General features: G+C 33.1%; 1 protein-coding gene across 1 annotated transcript; it reads left to right on the top strand.

The window, feature by feature from the left end:
• The first annotated feature begins 1,368 nt into the window (after window positions 1-1,368).
• On the top strand, window positions 1,369-19,499 carry LOC114534831. The gene is made up of 5 exons (XM_028556302.1): window positions 1,369-1,386; window positions 13,100-13,213; window positions 15,368-17,322; window positions 17,546-18,523; window positions 18,625-19,499. Exons 3-5 carry the CDS (start codon window positions 15,399-15,401, stop codon window positions 19,497-19,499), a joined length of 3,777 nt encoding a protein of 1,258 aa, XP_028412103.1. The 5' UTR covers window positions 1,369-1,386; window positions 13,100-13,213; window positions 15,368-15,398.

Here is a 19,499-nt window from a genome sequence, read left to right on the forward strand (position 1 = left end):
TGTGTATCTCGCAATAGGCCTCTTGCTCTACTTCGAATGGGTCCATGCAAAGTGATGTGAACCCGTGTCATGATGTAAGGCGCGGATTGCATGGACCAGGCTGGCCCGTTTTCTATATTTTATTATAGTCACTTCAAACGTTTTGGTTACATGCAACCGGGTCAGCTCGGGCTGTGGTTGTGTCAAGCGGGCCAGCTCGGTTTCCCGATATGGGCTTGGCAACTGGGAAGAGGGGGGGGGTGGTCAGCATGATAAAAAGTTGGTCAAATTGCTTTGTTATTTGTAAGCAAATTGATCAATTATACAACAACATTTATTTTAGTATTTATGAATATTTAAGTATCGTGATACTCATTGAAAAGTTAATTGACCAGTTTCCTACACCCATGTCATACACAAATTTTCATTTCCATTAATAAAAGTGGGCCCCTAAATGGTCTGATTAAATGTTGATTCTTGAATATCAGCGACAGCGATTACTCATGGATGCAGTGATTTCGCGGTGGTAGTTTCCTATTTCTCGATTATAATATTTATATTATTGTATAACCGTGAAGTTGCAAGATAAAAGTATTTGTCATGCTCATGCACGATATAATTTACCACGTATGTTTTTCTATACTCCATGTAAATACAATATATAAACATTTTTAAATATTTTATCTCTGTGGTCAAAGCAAATATTAGTTAAGTAAATTAGCTTGTAGGTACACCACGTAAGTAAGTATTGTAGTTGCTTGTAGTTTAAATATGACTCGATGCTGTCGTCGTAACGGGAATGGACGGTGTAGACAAAGAATGTGTTTGTAGAACGATCCAGTTTGCATTAATTGTAAGCCTGGAAAAAAAACGATCTGAAAATAAAAAAGCAGCTCGTCATTTTGTTGAAAGTGTCATGTTTAAGAGAAAATTTTTTGAACTGCTTCTGACATCGCATTCACCCAATGTTTGCTACTGTTTTTCAGTATTAAAGGTATAGAAAGAAAACGGCACAAAATAATTCTAAAAGGCATATTTAATTGCCATTGAAATTAGTAAGATGGCTCCAGACGGTTTTAACTAAGCTATATAATGCAATATTTTGGTACTTTTTTATCAAATGGTACATTTTATGCACCTCGGTCCGATGTCGATCTCTTGATAAGAAGTTACTAACTCACCCCCAGTAAGGTTGAAAATTTAAGTCAGGAAAACTGAGGAATTTCACTTGCACGTCAAGGAATACTTGAATTTATTCCACAGACAGTAAACTGTCACTGGTTTGATAATTGTTATTTATGAATTATGTGGTCAAAAAACAAACGAATTAGTTCATCATATTTCTTCTGTTAAAACGATCTTTTAATAGATTACTGATATCCGCTCTGCTGTACTTGGAATAAAAAGGTATTACTTTGTTTTGATTGTTTTTATTGTGTAATATTGAATCATTTTATATTAAATTTTTCAGCATTCTCGTTCTTACGGCTACACTCTAAAATATTTATCAATAATTGATTATCAATTCAAGATCATACCGAAAATGTATACCGAGAATATTTCAAACTATTAATAAATGATACAATATATTAGCAACATTAGATGAACTGTTTAACATTTAGAATTTTAGATATTTTAATGATGAACACACCACACACAAATGCATCAACATGATGCATAGCTGATCGATAGCTTGGTCTGAGTTGAGTCATTTTGTGTAACACTATATAACACTTAATTCTCACAATGTGCCAGCCATGTAATGTTGGCTGTTTCTCTTTACATGTCATGCATGAGCAAATCAAATTGTGGACAAGATACGTCTTGTCAGATTCAGAGTTACGATTACAGACAGGCTTTGGTTGGTCAAATATGTTAAATAAACACTAGATTGCTAGCTGTTGAGATACTTATCATGCATGGAAGGTGAGGTTTTTGTTAGGTTTTAGCCAGATTCAGACGTGATCTTTAGTCACTATTAATTTAGACGCTCTGAAGTTCACATAAGAAAGTTTATTTTCAAATCTAATAAACCCACTGAAACATGGTTCCAGATGTAAGATTGTGAACAGCGTTATTTTAGTTTTACTCGGGAAGACATTCCGTCGCACTATATACGCAATGTCTGATAGTGATACAGATCAAGACATACAGGCTTGAAGTCGAAGGCAAAAGCCAAAGGCAAAGCGAAAATTTCATATTCTAGAAATACTATGGCAGTATTTCATCGAGGATGGAAACTTATGTTTTGGTCTATTTAGTTTCTCGATTAGATGAATGCGAAGAGCAATTCAAGAAGTGAAGACGCATTTTGTTAGTAATTAACCATGATCCGCCATTTTGGTTTCACTCATTAATGAGGGAAAGTGAGTGGGAAAGTGAGAGAGCTAGCGTTCCAGTGTTAATTGAGTTCACTGGCCCTCGCAAGGCGGCTCGGCTAAGTGAGTGATTGGCGGATGAATGCTAAGTTTAAAGATGTGCTCAACCAACAATTAAAGATGTTCCCGCTGTCTGTGGGAAAAAATTGCGGATGCTTAGGGATACAACGTGATAAATATAATAATTACATTATGTTTATTTTTATTAAGTCAGTGACTTTTTATTAATTGTTTTTGATCTTTTTAATATTTTCAACTCAAATTATCTACTCACATAATTATTGTTGTAGAATTTTCTTGCTATTACGAACTTATAATCATACATTCTACATTACTTTCCTAAAAAGCTACAACATAAAAAATGAAAAATGTCGTGTATTTCATGTTAAACCATAAACATGTATAATACGTTTAATGTAGTTTATATGTTAAGATTCTTTATAAGGATTTTGAAAAGCAACAACACAATGAGACATTTTTGTGGCTTATAAATTGGGCAGGAAGCGCTCGAAAAAAGTTCTAGAGGCTCTAATTAACCTAAGTTTTTCCTAGAGGAACAGGAGGACCTCTAATTCGCACAGGGTGTGAGTCAGCTCTGTGCATGTTGTTCAGTGAGTTGAGACCTGATGATCATTATACTGAGACAGTAAGGGTACTCAAAACCCGAAAGAGCATGCAAAAACTATAGATTTTTCTAGAGGAACAGGACAAATAACAGGGGAACAGGCGGACCCCTGTTCAGGTCGGTCAGCTCGACTCAAATATTGTCTGACTGATCCATCGAGTCTCTAGGTCGCGTTTTCGACCAGAATGACCGGTACAAGTGCACTTCACGTGGCGAGGTGCAGCACTTCCTGCCATTAATAGCGATCTGCACAAAGTGCAGAATGATATTTCCGCCATGGGAAGTAGGCCGAATTATAGTCCTGTCTTTCGACAGCCGAAAATATCAGACACAATCCTGCAAAGGTGGCCGGCAATTGTGTGTATGTGCGTACTTGAAAAAACAGATTTGAAGATATCGTGCAGTTGCCGTGGTAGCATGACAGAACAAACATACGACAGGCTATGAGTTTGCAGGAAGGATCCACATACACACAAACAGAGGACTGGTATTATACAGACTATACAGCAAGGAAGCATAATGTTTGAGTTTTAAAGGTGGATATTAAACAAAATTTTCAATGTTTGGTACTTGCAGTTAGTTTTTATGGAACGGAAGCTAAGACGTCCTTTGGAGTTCTAATGTATCTCTCGTAACAGTCTGAAAACCAACGTCCTAGCGTTTTGATGAGCCAAGAGGTTAGGCCGGCTGAGCCCGCAGCTGTAGCAACTCCGATCCTGAAACTATGAGAGGCGTAGAGTTTTTCGGCTAGTCCTTGCCCTTGAAGTAGATGACGTAGGTGCGATGTTAGGGTTACACGTGTAATTGGGACACCTGATGAAAATTGGAGCATTGGACGAGTTGTTTGGCCAGACGATGACTGGAGTAGATATGTTTTCATAGCTCGAACCGGGCAGAGTTATTTGGAAGCCGGTACCCCCCAATCACTGGATGCTTTCTACGCCCCTGGGTTTGTTGCCGTTCAGTGATCATCACATACCAGTTTTTAGCTAGATTCACGAAAAAATCATTTTCATCGAAAACGCACGCGCTGGGTGGTTCAATTAAATGACGTAAAATTCATTCAATTGTTGTCAATTAAATTATCGTTTCTTGCGGATAGATTTGCAGATAGATCCGTTTGGCAGGACTGTTTCAGTTGGAGGAACTGGTTGAAAAAATCCATTTATCCAAACATCACAGTCATGACGAAAAGGTTTTATCTCATGAGCTGTCTCATCACAATTATTACAGAGTAATGCATCTGGTCCACAGTGGCCTCACCGAACAACAGCTCTGTCTTCTCTGCACATGAAGCAAACAGCCCCAGTTTTAGGAATTGCATAACTTTTTAAAACAGCAGCAAATATAGCAGATCTACTATTTTCCCATGCAGCATCCACAGACTGCATTCTTCTTGTCCACATGGACTGGGTACTTGACTTCATCTCTTGGGTCAAACTTTCACAATTTACTATACAGGTGGTCAAATTTTCTACAAATTATAAATATGAATAGCACAGTAATGCTTGCACGCCAGCGTTGAGTAGTCGTAATAAGTAGTAGTAATAAATGAAACATCATGGTATATAGGGATGAGACTAACTTCTTTGTAGAGAAGCATCAGATGATTCTTCATTAATGATGTCAAAATCAAAACCACTATCTCATTCAAATGGGCAAAGGTCAACGTCGTCGCTCTCGAAAAATACAATAATTATTTATATAAAAAAAAATTATGATTAATTTACCAGTGACACTACTAGTTTGGCCAGAAGTAGCGCGCTTTTTGCTTTTTTGCGTTCAGCAAGAGAGCGGTATTTGTAATTGGAATCACGTATTCTTTTACCACTGCTATCTTACGTGAGGAAGAAGTCGCTCTACTTTGGGCTCTTTTTTTTCTCTATTGTACCGGTTAACTCCCGTAAGTTTTCTAAACTAGCCTCCAACGAAAGCCGTTGTTGTGATGACCGCTTTGACGATTTAGCGCACTCTTTGGCAGCTGCCATATTGCGGTGTGATATTACCATAATATGCGCATCAGTGAGCTCCACATATATTTAGAGGTCAGTGGCAGACAGTCACGTGATTTTTGTCAAAGCAAAACTTACAATTTACAACGTAATATCTTTGTGATCAAAATACCAGTAAATCCTGATATTTCTTCTTGAAAAATCGTCGTTTTCTGATATTTCTGATATCAGATCTGTTGTACTTGAAATTAAAAGGTATTACTTTGTTTTGATTGTTTTTATAGTGTATATTTATTGTGCAGTTTGCCAGTATGGAATGTCGAAATATTTTGCGTCGGACAGCTAAAATTTCACAACGAATTATGCGTCAAAATCGTCAATAATTTGCGCTGAAAAAAAGAAAGTACTCGCCAAACTACATACAAACTTAGGCTAAACTGAGATCAGACTGCTCGGTTGAACGGGATGAGCGATGAAGGCTAGATTTAGCTTACTAACTTTATAAAAATGTACATTTTAATAGACCATTCCCCTTTTAGCACTAGGCGCGCTAAGTATGGCACAGATTAGCTATATACAGATATGAAACTTCTGTAATCTGTTGCATGACGATAGGAATATGCAAAGTTGCTTTCGAACGAAATGGCTGCCGTTTGTGCCGTGAATTTTGTGCGAGAGAAAAATCGGCGGATTTTTAAAATCATTTCGTGTCCATCGATGTTTGCTTTCTTTGGGAAATTGCGAGAAGGTTCGTCACTACAAAACGACGAAATTTCATGACGATCTGGGCGTTAATGGCGATAAAAATCCGTCGAGAAGATGCCAAGTTGTGAACAATCTTCGCTGAAATTTGCTTGCGAAAAGTTGACTAACGTGTACTGAAACAGGTGAGTTCGCTTTTCAACTTGCGATGGGTTGATTATTTTTATAAAATAAGCGGAAGTCAATTTGGTATTAAATTTTGCAATATCCCCCCACAGACTTGGTAGTTGGTACTGTAATATATACTGGTAACTACAACATTAAATATTTATCAATAAGTTTATCAATTCATCATAAATATTTCAAATGTTTAATAGAAAAAACAATATATTAGCAACACTAGATGAACTGATGACAAATACACACATGATGCATAGACTAATAGTTATGTCTCATGCAGTCATTTTGTGTAACTGTGTGTCATGTAATGTTTGTTTTGTCTTCATACATTAGCAAATGAAAGACAATGGTCTTCTTTTCAGATTCAATCTTATATTAATTCTTTTGATTACAGACCTGTGGACTTTGGTTCGTCAAATAATACATAAGAAAGCACTAAATTGCTGCCCCCAAACCTTTGCATGTTTTTGCATGAATTGTTCCTAAGAGACACATCATTCATATTGTGTTTCGTATAAGAGCAATGTTGTAATATCAAGTAATGTAATGATATAGTTTATGCACAATACGACATTGGAAAACAAGTTTCTAGACTGGAGTGTAAATGCTGCTCATAACTGCAGAGTCTCAGGTGTGCAAGAGAAAATTTTGAGGGGTCAAGTTTTCTATAAAATTTAATAATATTTATCCAAACTGGACAGAGATATAATCAGCATGTCAAGAGTTGCCTGATCACTATGTTCAAATTGTGATGTAGATTTAAACAGTTTAAACTCTGCCATTGATGGATTTACCCAGTTTTAATCTATAGTATTTCTCCAGAGTAAGGAATGCGTGAATATCTAAGTTCTAGGGAAAGGGAGTTTAACTAATAAATATAAAAATTACAAATATAAGAGCAATCATAAGAGGTATTAATGGTGCAAGTTTGAATTGATGCATTTATTATTAGTCAGTGTATGTATTCATATTCAGACATGTACAGTAGCTATGCAACCTGCGGTATCAGGTTGGTTGAAATAAATTAGAAAGGAATTCGTTCTACTTGTTCTTACTAGGTTATTGGATCAATTTTGAACTACATTTTGCCTAACAACAACACACTTCTGTCTTGATCAAATCAAAATTTCATGATCATTTTTAATACCATTCTTACTTTAGTAATATCCAAATGAGAAACTCAACTATGTTATTACAAACTAATGACATGTGTGGTTTTTCAGGAGTTTCACTTTATAGCTTCACCCTTAGTAATTTCACTAGTTAAATATTACTTATATTTACAAGTTTCCAGTCTAGTATTCAAGATGTCTGAGAGGTCAAAATATCAAGTTTTATAGCAACATTTATCTACTTCTGAGAAGTGTCATATTGAAAAATGTTATCATACTGAGGAATATAGATTTTCTTGATATTTATTATAAATAATTTATTGGTAATAACTATTATTATTACTTCTACACTTGTGTCATCATGTGCCCTGGTATGAAATTGAAGCCTGAAGAGTCAAAATGAAATGAATTTACTATTCATATGCGTTTGCAGAGTTTATATTTCAATTTACATCAGGGACACTTATGAATATATAAATGAATATATATAAATGAATATATATAAATGAACATGAATATATAAATCCCCCACCCACAATTAATCTTCTAGCTATATCCCTTATTTACAAGTACTTTTGCAGAGTTTTTAGTTCAAATCACTTACCTAAAAAGTTTTCCCTGGGCGTATATCTTCTATATTACCAAAAATGTTAAGCTATATTTATTGTAATTCTAGTATTTCTGAAATGTCCTAATCCCACACATGACAGATTTTTTAAAAAATAATTTTAATTCAAACCCACAGAATGAAAGTTGTGTGAGACACAAAATCCATGCTCAGCCTGCCAACAACTGTTATATTTATTATGTCGATTCATTCAGTCTCTTATTTCTTATATTCATATAATCATGTTTGCATATCGTAGGAACAATAGCGTACGAAAGAAATCAGTCATCATAAGACAAATATATGAATGTATATACCTCCCACCCCCAATTAAGGTTGCTGGTACGACCCTGAAAACTCACAAATTTCTCACTAATGTTTTTTTTCAATCCTTGCCGCACTCCAATACATGGAAATGATATAATCTTTGTAGAGCATATCAAATGATATAGTGGCTCAGTCTATACTCACACTAGTAGCAATTTTCATGCCACGTCCGCGTCGTAGATTTGGTGCATCTTAAACTCGCTTTTTATTAAGTGGGGCTCACCAACTGCCTAATATGTTGCACAAAAAATATTAACAACTGTTCCAGAATTTAGGTTAACGCATAGTTGAGTATACCAACCATAAATAAGTATACCAACCATATAAGTAAACAGTCCTTTACATAGTATGCGCAAATATATAGTGTTATGATCGTAATTTGTTATGTAGTGTATATAGTGTTATAATATATAGTGTTATGATCGTAATTTGTTATGTAGTGTATATAGTGTTATATATATAGTGTTATGATCGTAATTTGTTATGTAGTGTATATAGTGTTATAATATATAGTGTTATGATCGTAATTTGTTATGTAGTGTATATAGTGTTATATATATAGTGTTATGATCGTAATTTGTTATGTAGTGTATATAGTGTTATAATATATAGTGTTATGATCGTAATTTGTTATGTAGTGTATATAGTGTTATAATATATAGTGTTATGATCGTAATTTGTTATGTAGTGTATATAGTGTTATAATATATAGTGTTATGATCGTAATTTGTTATGTAGTGTATATAGTGTTATAATATATAGTGTTATGATCGTAATTTGTTATGTAGTGTATATAGTGTTATAATATATAGTGTTATGATCGTAATTTGTTATGTAGTGTATATAGTGTTATAATATATAGTGTTATGATCGTAATTTGTTATGTAGTGTATATAGTGTTATAATATATAGTGTTATGATCGTAATTTGTTATGTAGTGTATATAGTGTTATAATATATAGTGTTATGATCGTAATTTGTTGTAGTGTATATAGTGTTATAATATATAGTGTTATGATCGTAATTTGTTATGTAGTGTATATAGTGTTATAATATATAGTGTTATGATCGTAATTTGTTATGTAGTGTATATAGTGTTATAATATATAGTGTTATGATCGTAATTTGTTATGTAGTGTATATAGTGTTATAATATATAGTGTTATGATCGTAATTTGTTATGTAGTGTATATAGTGTTATAATATATAGTGTTATGATCGTAATTTGTTATGTAGTGTATATAGTGTTATAATATATAGTGTTATGATCGTAATTTGTTATGTAGTGTATATAGTGTTATAATATATAGTGTTATGATCGTAATTTGTTATGTAGTGTATATAGTGTTATAATATATAGTGTTATGATCGTAATTTGTTATGTAGTGTATATAGTGTTATAATATAGTGTTATGATCGTAATTTGTTATGTAGTGTATATAGTGTTATAATATATAGTGTTATGATCGTAATTTGTTATGTAGTGTATATAGTGTTATAATATATAGTGTTATGATCGTAATTTGTTATGTAGTGTATATAGTGTTATAATATATAGTGTTATGATCGTAATTTGTTATGTAGTGTATATAGTGTTATAATATATAGTGTTATGATCGTAATTTGTTATGTAGTGTATATAGTGTTATAATATATAGTGTTATGATCGTAATTTGTTATGTAGTGTATATAGTGTTATAATATATAGTGTTATGATCGTAATTTGTTATGTAGTGTATATAGTGTTATAATATATAGTGTTATGATCGTAATTTGTTATGTAGTGTATATAGTGTTATAATATATAGTGTTATGATCGTAATTTGTTATGTAGTGTATATAGTGTTATAATATATAGTGTTATGATCGTAATTTGTTATGTAGTGTATATAGTGTTATAATATATAGTGTTATGATCGTAATTTGTTATGTAGTGTATATAGTGTTATAATATATAGTGTTATGATCGTAATTTGTTATGTAGTGTATATAGTGTTATAATATATAGTGTTATGATCGTAATTTGTTATGTAGTGTATATAGTGTTATAATATATAGTGTTATGATCGTAATTTGTTATGTAGTGTATATAGTGTTATAATATATAGTGTTATGATCGTAATTTGTTATGTAGTGTATATAGTGTTATAATATATAGTGTTATGATCGTAATTTGTTATGTAGTGTATATAGTGTTATAATATATAGTGTTATGATCGTAATTTGTTATGTAGTGTATATAGTGTTATAATATATAGTGTTATGATCGTAATTTGTTATGTAGTGTATATAGTGTTATAATATATAGTGTTATGATCGTAATTTGTTATGTAGTGTATATAGTGTTATAATATATAGTGTTATGATCGTAATTTGTTATGTAGTGTATATAGTGTTATAATATATAGTGTTATGATCGTAATTTGTTATGTAGTGTATATAGTGTTATAATATATAGTGTTATGATCGTAATTTGTTATGTAGTGTATATAGTGTTATAATATATAGTGTTATGATCGTAATTTGTTATGTAGTGTATATAGTGTTATAATATATAGTGTTATGATCGTAATTTGTTATGTAGTGTATATAGTGTTATAATATAGTGTTATGATCGTAATTTGTTATGTAGTGTATAGTGTTATAATATATAGTGTTATGATCGTAATTTGTTATGTAGTGTATATAGTGTTATAATATATAGTGTTATGATCGTAATTTGTTATGTAGTGTATATAGTGTTATAATATAGTGTTATGATCGTAATTTGTTATGTAGTGTATATAGTGTTATAATATATAGTGTTATGATCGTAATTTGTTATGTAGTGTATATAGTGTTATAATATATAGTGTTATGATCGTAATTGTTATGTAGTGTATATAGTGTTATAATATATAGTGTTATGATCGTAATTTGTTATGTAGTGTATATAGTGTTATAATATATAGTGTTATGATCGTAATTTGTTATGTAGTGTATATAGTGTTATAATATATAGTGTTATGATCGTAATTTGTTATGTAGTGTATATAGTGTTATAATATTAGTGTTATGATCGTAATTTGTTATGTAGTGTATATAGTGTTATAATATATAGTGTTATGATCGTAATTTGTTATGTAGTGTATATAGTGTTATAATATATAGTGTTATGATCGTAATTTGTTATGTAGTGTATATAGTGTTATAATATATAGTGTTATGATCGTAATTTGTTATGTAGTGTATATAGTGTTATAATATATAGTGTTATGATCGTAATTTGTTATGTAGTGTATATAGTGTTATAATATATAGTGTTATGATCGTAATTTGTTATGTAGTGTATATAGTGTATAATATATAGTGTTATGATCGTAATTTGTTATGTAGTGTATATAGTGTTATAATATATAGTGTTATGATCGTAATTTGTTATGTAGTGTATATAGTGTTATAATATATAGTGTTATGATCGTAATTTGTTATGTAGTGTATATAGTGTTATAATATATAGTGTTATGATCGTAATTTGTTATGTAGTGTATATAGTGTTATAATATATAGTGTTGATCGTATTTGTTATGTAGTGTTATATAGTGTTATATATATAGTGTTATGATCGTAATTTGTATGTAGTGTATATAGTGTTATAATATATAGTGTTATGATCGTAATTTGTTATGTAGTGTATATAGTGTATAATATATAGTGTATGATCGTAATTTGTTATGTAGTGTATATAGTGTTATAATATATAGTGTTATGATCGTAATTGTTATGTAGTGTATATAGTGTTATAATATATAGTGTTATGATCGTAATTTGTTATGTAGTGTATAGTGTTATAATATATAGTGTTATGATCGTAATTTGTTATGTAGTGTATATAGTGTTATAATATATAGTGTTATGATCGTAATTTGTTATGTAGTGTATATAGTGTTATAATATATAGTGTTATGATCGTAATTTGTTATGTAGTGTATATAGTGTTATAATATATAGTGTTATGATCGTAATTTGTTATGTAGTGTATATAGTGTTATAATATATAGTGTTATGATCGTAATTTGTTATGTAGTGTATATAGTGTTATAATATATAGTGTTATGATCGTAATTTGTTATGTAGTGTATATAGTGTTTATAATATATAGTGTTATGATCGTAATTTGTTATGTAGTGTATATAGTGTTATAATATATAGTGTTATGATCGTAATTTGTTATGTAGTGTATATAGTGTTATAATATATAGTTATGATCGTAATTTGTTATGTAGTGTATATAGTGTTATAATATATAGTGTTATGATCGTAATTTGTTATGTAGTGTATATAGTGTTATAATATATAGTTATGATCGTAATTTGTTATGTAGTGTATATAGTGTTATAATATATAGTGTTATGATCGTAATTTGTTATGTAGTGTATATAGTTTATAATATATAGTGTTATGATCGTAATTTGTTATGTAGTGTATATAGTGTTATATATATAGTGTTATGATCGTAATTTGTTATGTAGTGTATATAGTGTTATAATATAGTGTTATGATCGTAATTTTTATGTAGTGTATATAGTGTTATAATATATAGTGTTATGATCGTAATTTGTTATGTAGTGTATATAGTGTTATAATATATAGTGTTATGATCGTAATTCATAATAGACACTTCCCGAATTTGTTCTCAGGCAATGAAAACCATCCAATAAACAATAGATTTCATTGCCCGCCTCGTTTTCAAGCTATTGTTTTGTGTGCACTCAAGCAAATTCGGGAAGTGTCTGTTATGTAAATGTTAATATTGTAGTATCATATAGCATAGGAAATGGAGGTTTTGAGGTTGTAGCACGTAGTAGCAACCGCGAAACCAAAGTCCCACATAATAACGTAAGCGGACGCAAATATGGGTTGTAGGGAAGCGAAAACTACAGAAAAACATCCTGTAGTCCTGTAAGATATGCGTCAGGGAAATGCATCATTGATTGGTAAAGCATCTTGTTTTGTTCTTATAAATATAGGTTAAAATCATTGTTGTAATTTAGTTGTGTATTAGAGCGTGAATTGTTGTAAAGTGTTGATTCCTGAATAAATATAAGATTAAACGTAAGCGGACGCAAATGTGGTCTGTAGTGGAGCGAAAACTACAGATTTAAACACTCCATTTTTGAACCACATTTCATGTGCCTATTTTGTGTGTAACATTTCATCTGGATCCTTGTTTAATATTGTTTCTGTTATAATTTTAGGAGGAGATCTACCATTATTTTGCTTATACACAATGTTGTATAATGTTGGTTGAGTGTTTACAGCGAGGACAACTCAAAGTTATTCAACTCGTGTGAGAAGTTCTCTGAGTCAAGGTGCGAATAATTTACTGAGTAAAAGATCCGTTTAATGTAGCTCCCTACAGCTAGCACAGTTTTACGTGATCTATAGTAAAAGATCAGTTTAATGTAGCTCCCTACAGCTAGTACAGTTTTACGTGATCTATAGTAAAAGATCAGTTTAATATAGCTCCCTACAGCTAGTACAGTTTTGCATGATCTATAGTAAAAGATCCGTCTAATGTAGCTCCCTACAGCTAGTACAGTTTTACGTGATCTATAGTAAAAGAATCGTTTAATGTAGCTGCCTACAGCTAGTACAGTTTTACGTGATCTATAGTAAAAGATCAGTTTAATGTAGCTCCGTACAGCTAGTTCAGTTTTACGTGATCTATGTAGATCAGCTAGACGTGCCTTGTCTATGTCTTTTGTTAAATATCGGCGAAAAACGTTCATTTATTTAATACAATGGCCTTTATTAATCAACTCCCTACACCAATGTCATCTAGACAACAGAGTGTTACTAAGAGCATAGGTATTGAAATTGATCAGGGTATGCATGTCTCGAGTAAAATTAGACTTCGCATTGGCACATTCTGTGAGTTATTTAGGCAAAAAAACTAGGAATTCAATTCGCAGTTCATCATCACTTAAGAATCTGCATCCTCATGCATCATGCACAATCCCTTTGCATTTGTTTGAATGCCGTGTGTCTTCTTCAGAATACGTTTCGAATTACACGTTGACCCGCTTATGTTTAAACGTTTTGGTTGATTGTAATTCCAAGGTATTTAAATGTAGTACAGTATCTACCCGATCCAACATTGTCCCATTGATACCGATGAAAACACCAGAACAAGATTTAAGTGGCCACCAATTAGCATGAATTTAGATTTCTTCTCATTCAAGGTTACGAGATTGTCTGTGAACCACTTTTGAACATTTGCCAGATCCTCGTTTAATTCAATACCTGTTTTTGACTGTTTTTGACTGTTTTTGAAGGAAAGTAAACGGCAGTATCATTCTCATACATAGAGATATTACATGACTTGATACAATTGGGTAAATTGTTCACATTCACATAGATAATGAATCAAAGCGGCCCAAGAATGCTGCTTCCTTGTTGAAACCCTACATTCACAGGCTTTACAGAAGACTGCTTGTTATAAACGGAGGTGACTTGGCATCTGTGAGTAAGATACGATTTGAACCATTCACAAACATCACAGGAAAAACCTATATAGTGTGTCCCAGAGCCACGCCTCCTCGAGGGAGCTCATTCTCCCGCTGATACTCGCTGTTATTTCAAAGACGTCTCCTTTTTTGATATGGACCTGACTTGATAGGATTTTGTATATATTTGATATTATTTTTAAATAGCCGAAATTTACTGTCTCTTTCCCATATTATAACCTGTTCGTTCTTAGCTATTACAACGAGTAACAATTCTAGTTCAAGAGTAATTTAAACGCAGAGCCCAATACTAAAACCCCCAAACTCTAATAAGTTACTGCATATATATGGCTTTCAAACATCGACTATTCATGTTGATGAACCTAAGTTTTTTCTTAAGTGAAACATGAAAAATTCGACGTCTGAAACGAGCCTAACTTGCACTAACGTGTTGTACCTAAGGCCCCGTTTCCACGTAGTTTGATACAAGTTTAGCCAGAAAATGTTTAGTTAGTTGAGAGTATTCTTTGCAACATATCTAGCTGTAGCACAGAGTATTTTTAATGTACGTACTCAGTTAAAGTTAGATGTACGTTGAAAGAAAATGCCCTAAACAGCTAAAAATTTGGTTCAACTACCGGGTCCTCGAGAATGATTTTTTGTAGTATCTTGTTAAAGAAGTTCGAAATTTTTGAGTATTAGGCAAAAGTAAAAGTAATTTATTTATTTATTCTTCATATTTAAAAAATGCTCCGTATTGGCACTCCAAAATCTGCACTAGAATAGTAGCCTGTGCACTGATGTAATTTATGAGGGAGCGTTTCGTCTGTGCACAGGCTAGTTGATTAGTGAAAATGAGGTAGATCTCCATATTTTCACGAGACGCAAATTCAAGTGAAAACGCTTTTTACGTGTTTATATCACTTTAAAAAGCTTATAATTGATAAACCATACAATCTTTGTATAACAAAACTATTATAAGAATTATCATCCTGACAGTTTGTGTCTCTGGTTTAGGGGATTGTGAAGTTGATATTTAAAGACAACAATGGATCCATTGAAAGCCAAAGCTAATTATTCCAGGGTATGTCATTTGTTGGTAGATAAAGGTGGAGATGTTTTGAGAAATGCTTTGCATGCAATTCATCCACCTTCCACCTTAGCTTGCGTATTGAATGCCAACAGAGCGACCTTACAGAGAATACGATACAATGTAATTAAAGCCTCGCAATGGGATCTACTCTTCCCAAGATCTGGTTCACCAGATTCAAACAACTTTGATATTACCCTATTGACTGTCCTACTCCGAAATATTTGTGGATTGTCAGCACCAGCCACCGGATGGAATGTGATGCCTCCAGTCAGCGATACTTCTATATCTGCAAATATTTTAAGAGTCAAAATGTTCAGAAATGAAGTCTATGGTCATATTCCGACTGCTGGTTTGGACGACGTAACGTTTGAAACATTGTGGCAAGAAATTTCTGTTCCGTTAGTCAGCTTGGGAATTCCTCAAAATGATATTGATGAATTAAAGGTGGCTCCTCTTAGCCCTGAAGAAGAAAGTTATATTGAAAGATTGAAAGAGTGGAAACAACAAGAGGATGATTTTATGTTAAAATTAAACGATTTTGAAATTAAATTAGTCAAATTAACTAAGACGGTTGAAAATGTTCATCCCTCCCATGTCGAGCAACTGGCTAAATTTAACTTCACTGGAAAGATTCGTGACCTTTGTAGAAAATTTCAAGATGGCACTAGAAAGTGGTTGTTTGATAAACTTTCAAATTGGTTTGAGAGTGAAGAATCCAGGGTCTTGATCCTAATTGCAGGGCCAGGTGTTGGGAAAAGTGTTTTGTCTGCAAAGCTTTGCGAGCTTTTTAGAGAACGTGGTCAACTCGCAGCTCACCATTTCTGTGACTTTCGAAATTCTGATTCCAGCAATCCTCAGAGAATCCTCCAGTCTCTTGCCTGTCAAATGTGTGATAATGTTGAAGGATTTCGTGATAAACTGACTGAAATTCTTCGTCGTGAACATTCTCGTGACTCGCTGTCAGACGCATTTCGTGTTCTTTTGAACGACCCCCTCCATGCCCTTGACAGACACGACCCAATGTTGATCATCGTTGATGCTTTGGACGAGAGCAAAACTGACGAGAAAAGCGAATTTTTGGAGTTGATATCTGAGAGATTTTGTGAACTGCCTGATTGGATTAAAATATTCATTTCAAGTCGACCAGAACTACAAGTACGAAAGATTCTTGAACATCTTCACCCGTGGGAAATCCGTCCTGATGACAAACATCACAACCACGACATAGAGTTATTCGTTCGTCATAGTCTACCTAATCTTAATGATAAAAGTATAAGGTCAGTTATTTCAAAGTGTGAGGGATCGTTTTTGTACGCTTATTACTTGGTCAGTGAATTAAAAGAAAAGGGCGTGGGAATTGAACCGGACCTAAGTGATTACATCTCCAACGGTATTTCCGGATATTACGAAAAACAGTTCAAACGTTTAGACATAGGCCTCAAACGTTTCAAGCAAGATGTTTCATGTCTCTTAAACAGTTTCATCAATGTCGTTGCCGTTTTTAAGGAACCCCTCCCAATAAAAGTTCTTTTCACATGCATGGGTCTCTCTAAAGACGAATTTAAAATACGTAAAGCGGTTCTTGACGTAATGTCAGAAATTCTTCCAGTTTATGATCAATGTCTGACTGTTTATCATAAGTCATTATGCGATTGGCTGACATTGAACGGTTATGAAGAACATGCATTCGTTGCAGATGTTGAAGACGGCAATAGACGCCTCTGGCGTGCTTGTAAGAAACAATTCTGCGAGATTGATGCTTTGAAGTCTGTTTTAGAATTCCAAATTTCAGCCGAGAATATGTACGCTTTAGAAAATAGTTGGAAATATTTGGTCCGTACAGGCGAGGTAGAGGAATTTCATTGGTTGGTGCATGTTGGTATAAACTTCTTGAAGCTAAAATTTTTTATGCTGAGCAGTTTTTTTTAAATTTCTTGGCATGTACCGTTCTAAATTTTCCAAAGATATTTATTGGAGCCTCATTCAACACGTTTGTTTCTTCGAAATGGTACAACTTAGCCCTATAGATAAGGCTAATGAAAAAGATAATTGTTACGTATATTTGCAAGCACTTGCTAATGGGCACTTTGATTTTTCACAAGGAGCCGTCAATTCCAAAAGTGTAGCTAGGGATATCTTGGATACGACTAATGAGATTTGGATAGAATATGTGACAACTGAAGGCAATTCTAATTTAAGCATTGTCCCCCAAACTGTGTTTACAGACGATTCAGTTTCTGATATTTTTGTGTCACCGGATCAGACGATGCTTGCTTGCATACATGCGCATGAGCGAAAAGTTCAAATGCTTAAAATACCAGATCTTACAACAATCTTTGAGGCACAAATTACTACTATAAGACTTCTTCGCGAATTTACTGCCTTTTCTCCAGACTCTTCATATATTTTATGCAATTCAATCCGGTTCTGCATCAATATTAAAGAAAAGAAAGAGGTCCCCTTCATTACGCACGGCCCCGATGACATCAGTTACTGTTCATTTTCTTCATGTGGAATGAAACTTGTCACATTAGAGGAAACGTCAATCAAAGTGTGGGATGTAAAAAGCAAGAATATATTGGTTGAAGTTCAGAATGTGTATGGTTGGTCGTCTTATTGTTTGTTTAGTAATTGTAACTCGTACATTCTTCTTTGGCCAGAGGATGGGGTGAGGTCTCCAGTGTTAGATTACATGACTGTCTTGAATTCTGAAACCTTAGAAAAGATTGATAACAAGAATATTCGTGTTGACCAGAATTTGTGTAGTAATGATTCCTTTCAAATGTTTTCCCCGCCTCATTCGTTTTCCGACTCGAATGTTAAAATGAAAATGAATTATATCTGTTTGCCATCTGGTGAGAAAGTTATAATTTCCAATAAATATTGTTCAAAAGTTTTTGTGTGGAAAAACAGAAATTGTGTAGCATTTACAAATGATTTGAAAAATGATTTAGCTTTGGTAGTGTACGATGTCATAGATCAAAAGATCGTTGACTTGCTTGAGATTGGATTTTTGCCTTGTGATACTTGTGTTGAGAACATTTTGAAATTAGATGGGACGAGTTTCCTTTTATTCTTAGGTTTGACTTAGTACTTGTTTTATCCTTCAAATCACTTTTCGAATGGCCTGATGCTACTTTTGTTGACAATGCCGAAATAGATTGTCGTGCACTCTCTCCAGACACTTTGTATGTCGCGTGCTGTTTTGAAAATTGCCTTCTTTTAATAAGAAGTGTGGATAGTGGGAAAACATTGCAAACTGTTGCACTGAAACAACGAGCATTAGCATGTTGGTGGTCAGAGTCGTATCTTTGGTTGGTCTGTGAAGGTGTGGTTGTTAAATATCGTTGTGAGCCTAGGAGTGAAAATATCTTAGGAAGTCAACATGAAGAAGCTATTGTAAATTTTGAACGTGTCCTTGCGTTTAAAAATGGAGTTCTTGTCATTTTCGGCGATTGGAAACTTTCTATTTTAAGAATTTGTAACGAAAAACTGTGTTATCAAGAAATACCGTCATGTAGGTTTACTGACCCTTCTGTCACAATAAGTTCTGATGGGTGTGCTGTTATGTTTTTATTATCTGATTTTATTTTGACTTATGAATTGTGGGAACTAAAGTGTGGCAACACGTGGATTGTGCGTGCAACCGGAGAGTTGAATCTACCGGATATTCGTTGGTGGTCTTTATCTGGTACAAAAACGGCTCGCAATGCAGTGTTCTTGGCAAGATATACATCGTCTAATATTCGTTTACGTTCTATTACTTTCCCAAATGATGTGCAAAATTTGCATGAACTTCCTATTAGAAACTTTTACGGGGCTGTTTATATCGCTTCAGACTTGATCGCTATTTTAACCAGTGATTGGATATATTGTGTTAAGGTTTCGGAAAGCAGAATCATAGCTTCAAGATACTTTCGTAATCCTTATATTTTAAGCAGTGTATTTCCTCATTATTCACCTCCTTTCTTTCTTCCGTCAACGCGTTCTTTTCTGTTCGTTGACAGAAATGGCAACAAATATTTCAAAATTCATAATATTGAAAAGTATTTCTAA

The sequence above is a fragment of the Dendronephthya gigantea genome, unplaced genomic scaffold (genome assembly GCF_004324835.1).
Source record: "Dendronephthya gigantea isolate DGI-Jeju-01 unplaced genomic scaffold, DenGig_1.0 000107F, whole genome shotgun sequence".
NCBI lineage: Eukaryota > Metazoa > Cnidaria > Anthozoa > Malacalcyonacea > Nephtheidae > Dendronephthya > Dendronephthya gigantea.